This window comes from Lipophrys pholis (genome assembly GCF_963383615.2).
Source record: "Lipophrys pholis genome assembly, contig: SCAFFOLD_140, whole genome shotgun sequence".
NCBI lineage: Eukaryota > Metazoa > Chordata > Actinopteri > Blenniiformes > Blenniidae > Lipophrys > Lipophrys pholis.
Window position 1 is genome coordinate 1 of NW_028292242.1, and position 8402 is coordinate 8402.

Sequence of the window (8402 nt, forward strand, 5' to 3'; positions counted from 1 at the left end):
CCTCCTCTCCACTCCCCCTCCTCCTCTCCTCCTCTCCTCCTCTCCTCTCCCCCTCCTCCTCTCCTCTCCTCCTCTCCTCTCTCCTCTCCTCCTCTCCACTCCTCTCTCCTCTCCTCCTCTCCACTCCTCTCCTCTCCCCCTCCTCCTCTCCCTCTCCTCTCCTCTCTCCCCTCTCCTCTCTCCTCTCCTCCTCTCCACTCCTCTCTCCCCTCCTCCTCTCCCTCTCCTCTCCCCCTCCTCCTCTCCTCTCCCCCTCCTCCTCTCCTCTCCCCCTCCTCCTCTCCACTCCTCTCCCCCTCCTCCTCTCCACTCCTCTCTCCTCTCCTCCTCTCCTCTCCTCCTCTCCTCTCTCCTCTCCTCCTCTCCACTCCTCTCCTCTCCTCTCCCTCTCCTCTCCTCTCTCCCCTCTCCTCTCTCCTCTCCTCCTCTCCACTCCTCTCTCCCCTCCTCCTCTCCCTCTCCTCTCCCCCTCCTCCTCTCCTCTCCCCCTCCTCCTCTCCACTCCTCTCTCCTCTCCTCCTCTCCCTCTCCTCTCTCCCCTCCTCCTCTCCACTCCCCCTCCTCCTCTCCCTCTCCTCTCCCTCTCCTCTCCTCTCCTCCTCTCCACTCCTCTCTCCTCTCCTCCTCTCCCTCTCCTCTCTCCCCTCCTCCTCTCCACTCCCCCTCCTCCTCTCCCTCTCCTCTCCCTCTCCTCTCCTCTCCTCCTCTCCACTCCTCTCTCCTCTCCTCCTCTCCCTCTCCTCTCCTCCTCTCCCTCTCCACTCCCCCTCCTCCTCTCCCTCTCCTCTCCCTCTCCTCTCCTCTCCTCCTCTCCACTCCTCTCTCCTCTCCTCCTCTCCCTCTCCTCTCTCCCCTCCTCCTCTCCACTCCCCCTCCTCCTCTCCACTCCCCCTCCTCCTCTCCCTCTCCTCTCCCTCTCCTCTCCTCTCCTCCTCTCCACTCCTCTCTCCCCTCCCCCTCCCTCTAGAATTAGAATTGAATATAGAAATGAGTCTTTAAATGTGCCAGTAATTCACTGTTTCACTAATGAATGAATTAGTTCCTGTTTAACGGCTCCATGAATTTATTTGATCTGTTGGACTGGCCTGTCAGTCAGTGGGCGGAGCTAAAGCTGATCCAATCAAATCCATTGCTTTGGTTTGAAGAGTTTCATGGCGGCTCCATTTCCAGAGAATCTGCAGGAACTTTCTCTGGACTTGGTGAGAAATATATTGTGAATACTGAGGAGTTTAACCAGGTAATTGATCACTGTGATTGAAATCTGGAGACATTCTACTGGAGACAAACTACTGGAGACAAACTACTGGAGACAAACTACTGGAGACAAACTACTGGAGACAAACTACTGGAGACATTCTACTGGAGACATTCTACTGGAGACAAACTACTGGAGACATTCTACTGGAGACAAACTACTGGAGACATTCTACTGGAGACATTCTACTGGAGACAAACTACTGGAGACATTCTACTGGAGACAAACTACTGGAGACAAACTACTGGAGACAAACTACAGGAGACAAACTAATAGAGACAAACTACTGGAGACATTCTACTGGAGACAAACTACTGGAGACAAACTACTGGAGACATTCTACTGGATACAAACTACTGGAGACAAACTACTGGAGACAAACTACAGGAGACAAACTACAGGAGACAAACTAATAGAGACAAACTACTGGAGACAAACTAATAGAGACAAACTAATAGAGACAAACTAATAGAGACAAACTACAGGAGACAAACTACAGGAGACAAACTACAGGAGACAATGTACTGGAGACACAAATCCTGAGATTTCCTTTTCATTATTTCTGCTCCCGTCTCTTCTCTGGTTGGTCGAACTGAACCGACAGTTTTTAGTTTTTAAACCGTTTCTCTCCTCCATCGTCCTTCATAGCTTCTGTTCATCATTTCTCTCTTTTCCTTTCTCTCTTCCTTCTTTTCCATCTTCCTCTTTCTTCCTTCCTGGATCGCATTTTCCAGTGACCACATACACACACACACACACACACACACACACACACACACACACACACACACACACACACACACACACACACACACACACACACACACATCCATCATTCCCTCCCTCTTTCCACTCATCCTCTTCCTCACCTTCTGTTTCTGTTAGTCCTCAAACCGAGTTTCATTTCACCTTGAATCTCCAGATGATACACTGCTCCTTCTCCTTGTTCTACTCCTGATCATCCTCCTCCTGCTCCTTCACCTCCTCCTCTTCTCCTCCTCCCCCTCCTCTTCCTCCTGATCCTCCTCCCCCTCCTGCTCCTGCTCCTTCTCCCCCTCCTCTTCTCCTCCTCCCCCTCCTCTTCCTCCTGCTCCTTCTCCCCCTCCTGCTCCTCTCCTCCTCCCCCTCCTGCTCATTCTCCTCCCCCTCCTCCTCCCCCTCCTCTTCTCCTCCTCCTCTCCTCCTCCCCCTCCTCTTCTCCTCCTCCTCCTCTCCTCCTCCCCCTCCTCTTCTCCTCCTCTTCTCCTCCTCCTCTCCTCCTTCTCCTCCTCCTCTCCTCCTCCTCTCCTCCTCCTCTCCTCCTCCCCCTCCTCCTCTCCTCTTCCCCCTCCTCTTCTCCTCCTCTTCTCCTCCTCTTCTCCTCCTCCTCTCCTGCTCCTCCTAATATAAAGTAATGTAATTACAGTAAAGTTGTAATCTGTGAAGAAATCATGTTGTAACTTGAAGTGCTCACGTTGTGTCTCTACACGTTAACACTGACTGTGTGTGTGTGTGTGTGTGTGTGTGTGTGTGTGTGTGTGTGTGTGTGTGTGTGTGTGTGTGTGTGTGTGTGTGTGTGTGTGTGTGTGTGTGTGTGTGTGTGTGTCAGGTGTCAGAGCTGGGTAAGGCCTCTCTGCCCTCTTGGCTCCACTGGGACTCGAACCGTGGCCTCCTGCAGGGGCTCCCCCTGGAGGAGGACAAAGGAGTCCACTACATCTCCATCTCCGCCTCCAACCACTCCTCCACCTCCTCCGCTGAGGTCTTCTCCATCGAGGTGCACCCAGAGGACCACGTGGAGGCAGATTCCTCCCAGCTGGCGTCCGGCCAGGCGGCGGGCGGCGAGGACGAGCTGCAGGCCTTCAGCTGCTCCCAGGAGGAGCCGGTGACGGTGCTGACGGTGATCCTGGACGCTGACCTGACCAAGATGTCCTCCCACCAGAGGGTGGAGCTGCTGGATCGCATGACCACCTTCTCCAGGGTGGAGCTGCAGCACATGAAGATACTTCCTGTGGTCAACAACCGGCTGTTTGACATGTCAGCCTTCATGGCCGGACCCGGCAACGCCAAGAAGGTAGGGTGCTCACACACTCCACCAGGGATTATAATCTGATGTCAGAGGAGGAAGATGCTCTATAATCTGATGTTAGAGCTGGTCGATCCTCTATAATCTGATGTTAGAGCTGGTCGATCCTCTATAATCTGATGTTAGAGGTGGATGATGCTCTATAATGCGATGTTAGAGGTGGATGATGCTCTATAATGCGATGTTAGAGGTGGATGATGCTCTATAATGTGATGTTAGAGGTGGATGATGCTCTATAATGCGATGTTAGAGGTGGATGATGCTCTATAATGCGATGTTAGAGGTGGATGATGCTCTATAATGTGATGTTAGAGGTGGATGATGCTCTATAATGTGATGTTAGAGGTGGATGATGCTCTATAATGTGATGTTAGAGGTGGGTGATGCTCTATAATGCGATGTTAGAGGTGGATGATGCTCTATAATGTGATGTTAGAGGTGGATGATGCTCTATAATGTGATGTTAGAGGTGGATGATGCTCTATAATGCAATGTTAAATGGGGGAGGTGGACTATAATCTGGATTTTAGAGGAGGAAGGTGCTCTATAATCTGATGTTAGTTCCTTTAAAAGAAACAGATGAGATTAACTACCACCAGATTAACTACTAGCTAGAAGCTAATGCTAATGCTAGAGTGACTTGATTGATCACATTGAAGCTCTGTTTATATCTGCCAGGTAGCATTAGCATCGTTTAGCCGCAGGCTACCGCGGATTCCTTGAGCGATATGTTAAATAAGTGGATTATCGTTTGTTCGCTGAAAGTTCGACTTCATAATAAATGAGAAATGAAAAGACATTTCATGGTTCTTTAGTTTGAGGATCCAGAACAAGTGTCAGCTTTTACTTTTTACTGATTTACTGTTTTTCAGTTCTGAGATCGTCTGCTAACATGAAACGTGCATATTTGACATTCTTTCTCTAAATCAACAGCGACCAGAAACAAGGCATGCTGGGAGATTTCTCTTCTCTGATATTGACCTTCAAAAATCGATGGACACCAAAATGATCTGATCTGTTCCGTTTATGACACAAAACCTCGGCTCTTATTTTCTGGGATTGAATCTCGATAACTGAAAACTACAACGAGCATCAGTAATGAAGTTTTGGGAATAAGAAGCAGCTGAGTCGTGCTGTCGGTGGATTTGTAATCCCGTGTTTCTCTGCAGGTGGTGGAAAACGGCGCCCTGCTGTCCTGGAAGCTCGGCTGCTCATTGGACCAGAGCTCCGTCCCCAACATCAGCAGTGTCCAGGGTCCAGCCAAGGAGGGGGCGATGTCCGCCCGGCTGGGCTACCCCGTGGTGGGCTGGCACATCGCCAACAAGAAGCCCCACGTCCCCAAGCGCGTGAGGCGGCAGCTCAACAACACGCCCACCCCCGTTCTGGCGGTTCTGCCCCCGACCACGGTGGTGGAGCCGCCGGTGAGGATCATCCCCACCCTCTCCTCCCCCTCCATCGCCGGTCCCACCGAAAGCTCGGCCCCGCCCGTCAGAGGCCCGGTCCCCCTCCCAGGAAAGCCCACCATCAGGGTCCGTGACCCCATAGCTCACACCCCGACCATCGGGCCTCCCCAACCCACCAAGGTGATGGAGACCACCAGCTTCCTCCCCATCCAGCCCACCGTCACCCGGCCCACCTTCGTGGAAGCCACTGCAACCCCTCCCTCATCTACCAGAAGACCGACCAAGAAACCCAAAAGACCCAAGACTACCCCAGCGTCCAGAGAGCCAAAGACCTCCACCCCCAAACCGCCCAGACGCACCACGCCTGCCCCGGGCGTCGTCCCAGATCCGTACAACGAGAAGCCGGTGCTGCGAAATCCCATCGACCAGGTCAACGCCCTGGTAGGAACCTACTTTGAGGTGAAGATTCCATCTGACACCTTCTTCGACAAAGAGGACGGGACCACGGACAAGCTGCGACTCACCTTGAGGCAGAACCACAATGAGGTGGTTGGAGAAAGTTCCTGGATCCAGTTCAACACCACCAGCCAGCTCCTCTACGGACTCCCTGACGTCCAGCACGTAGGGAAGCACGTGTACTACATGCAGGCCACCGACAAAGGCGGACTGAATGCTATCGATGCCATCGAGGTCCGCGTGGACCGCTGGCCAGCAAACGATAAAACGCCGGTTATTTTCACCGCCCGGTTTGAAGGCGAGCCGCGGTCGATCACCAACGACATCCACAAGAAGATCCTCCTGGTGAAGAAGCTGGCCTACGCCCTGGGCGACAGGAACAGCAGCACCGTGAGCCTGAGGAACATCACCAAGGGTTCCGTGGTGGTGGAGTGGACCAACACCAGCCTCCCGCAGCACCCCTGTCCCAAGGACCAGCTCGCCGTCATGAGCCGGACTCTCGCCGATGCTCAAGGGCGCCCCTCACAGACGTTCCGCTACGCCATGGACCCCGAGTTCAGACCGCTGGACGTGACGGTGAAGGGGCGGGCGAGCTGCCGGGTGTACTCCTTCGTCCCGCCGGGAGAGCTGGACGTTCTAGAGCCACCGGCCGTCACTCCCGCTGTGGGATCCAGCCGAGACAGCGCGGACGATGTTTACCTCCACACTGTCATCCCCGCCGTGGTGGTGGCGGCCATCTTGTTAATCGCGGGGATCATCGCGATGATCTGCTACAGAAAGAAACGGAAAGGCAAGCTGACCATCGAGGACCAGGCCACCTTCATCAAGAAGGGCGTCCCCATCATCTTCGCTGACGAACTGGACGACTCGAAGCCTCCTCCGTCCTCCAGCATGCCGCTGATCCTCCAGGAGGAGAAGCCGCCGCTCCCGCCCCCCGAGTACCCCAACATGGCCACGCCCGAGACCACGCCCCTCAACCAGGAGCTGCTCGGAGAGTACACGGCTCTGCGCGATGAAGACCCCAACGCGCCCCCCTACCAGCCACCGCCCCCCTTCACCACCCCCATGGAGGGCAAAGGCTCTCGTCCCAAGAACATGACCCCCTACAGATCTCCGCCCCCCTACGTCCCGCCCTAAGACCCGCCTCCCCTCTGCCGCCGGGGCGGAGGACAAGGACACCCGAAGACCTGCAGCAGGTTCCTTTCTGGTGTTTGTCTGTCTGGACATTTACAGGGAGAGATGACAAGGTGCTAACGTACACAACAGCTCAGTGGGGGTCTGGTTCTTCAGGGGGAGGTGGGAGGGGCCTGGCAGCGTCAGCTCAGTGGGGGTCTGGTTCTTCAGGGGGAGGTGGGAGGGGCCTGGAAGCGTCAGCTCAGTGGGGTCTGGTTCTTCAGGGGGAGGTGGGAGGGGCCTGGCAGCGTCAGCTCAGTGGGGGTCTGGTTCTTCAGGGGGAGGTGCTGGGCGGGGCTACCAGCCCTGCTACTTCAAGTGGCCTAAGACAAACAAATTGTCGTCTGGAGCAACAACGAGGAGAAAAGTTCTCCTTTTCCTCTTTTCATTTCATTTCTATTCTGATTTTATCGTTTTTAAATTCCTTCCCCCAAAAATCTTCTCTTTTTCTGGACTTCAACCGAAAGACTTTTCTCAGCGCGTCTCGGGAGAAGACGTGTCGTCAGACGTCTGCGAGCAACGAACTGCTGGGTTTTTTAACTAAAGGAGAACGAGCTCTTCGCACACTCAAATCGCCCCCTGGAGGCGACCCGGGGGAGGACGGGGGTGGGGGGGGGGGGGGGGGGGAGACCCAGGTGTGTGTTTGTGTGTGTGTGAACGAGTGTTTTAATCCGACTCAATACGGTTTGCCTTTTAACGATAGTGGTGTGTTTCTGTCCTGATCCACAGTGTGTAGTAACCATGAGGGTAACACCTGGAGGTCAAGACTTTAATTAGAGAATCATTAGTTGGTTTTCAGCGTCATGGAGGACTTCTGGATCTACTTTGTAGGAGGTGGGAGAAGAAGAACCTCTCAGAAACAACCTGCAGGCTTCTCTTTCTTCTTCTGCCCAGAAACTGGAACGAAGCTCCTGTTTTCATCAGGAAGCTTCAAACCCTCCTTTCTATTTTCTGTGAATCTGGAGGCAGAGCGACGGCCTGAAGGCAGAGCGACGGCCTGAAGGCAGAGCGACGGCCTGAAGGCAGAGCGACGGCCTGAAGGCAGAGCGACGGCCTGAAGGCAGAAGGCAGAGCGACGGCCTGAAGGCAGAGCGACGGCCTGCAGGTTGTTCTGGAGGACAATTATTTTTTTATGTCTCGGAGCAGATGTTGTCTCCAGGTTGTTCAGAACGAAGAGAGGAAGTGACGCTTTGGCTTTTCAAACTAATTCAGCTCATTTAAACCGTCGATGATTTTTTTACCAGGTTTTTGATACGACAGCAAACCGTTTGACTATTAAAAGAAAAATTAATGATTAGTCTTCTGTGATTTATAAAACTTTAGACTAGAAGTTGAGATATGATTCAGTTATTTTTATTTGTTTTTAAGTTGTTGGGTCACGTGTTTTATTTTACTGTGTGTGTGTGTGTGTGTGTGTGTGTGTGTGTGTGTGTGTGTGTGTGTGTGTGTGTGTGTGTGTGTGTGTGTGTGTGTGTGTGTGTGTGTGTGTGTGTGTGTGTGTGTGTGTGTGTGTGTGTGTGTGTGTGTGTGTGTGTGTGTGTGTGTGTGTGTGTGTGTGTGTGTGTGTCCCACCTATACAAAGATGGAACGACCCAGATGTTCTGTAATCACAAAGTTTATTTTTCTGTCTGAGTGACGAGTTTGAACGTGACTCTTTGCAATAATGCACCGTCAGGTGGGCGGAGCTGTTTCTCTGCAGGCCGCCGCCGCGATCAGGTGGGCGGAGCTACTTTCTGCAGGATGCCAAGGCTTTTTCTGCTTCTGGAGTGTGCATTGTAATAATAAAACCAACTGGTACCTTAAACAACGTTTCCGTTTCACTGTTTGATGTTTGGATGTTTGGATGTTTTGATGTTTGGATGTTTGGATGTTTTGATGTTTTGATGTTTGGATGTTTGGATGTTTGGATGTTTTGATGTTTGGATGTTTTGATGTTTTGATGTTTGGATGTTTACAGTCGAACTCGGATAAAAACTGAAGACGAAGACAAAAGTTAATCTAATAAATATGATTATTGATTTAAATTCAGATGATATATTAATGGGCTGTTTAC

At 52.5% G+C, this 8402-nt stretch overlaps 1 protein-coding gene across 1 annotated transcript; it reads left to right on the forward strand.

The window, feature by feature from the left end:
- Positions 1-2843: 2843 nt before the first annotated feature.
- dag1 (dystroglycan 1) lies at positions 2844-8143 on the forward strand (the record flags this gene model as incomplete). The annotated part of the gene is made up of 2 exons (XM_080493730.1): positions 2844-3305; positions 4487-8143. Coding segments are annotated over 2 exons (2289 nt in total), but the record flags the coding sequence as incomplete, so codon positions are not given.
- Positions 8144-8402: the final 259 nt, after the last annotated feature.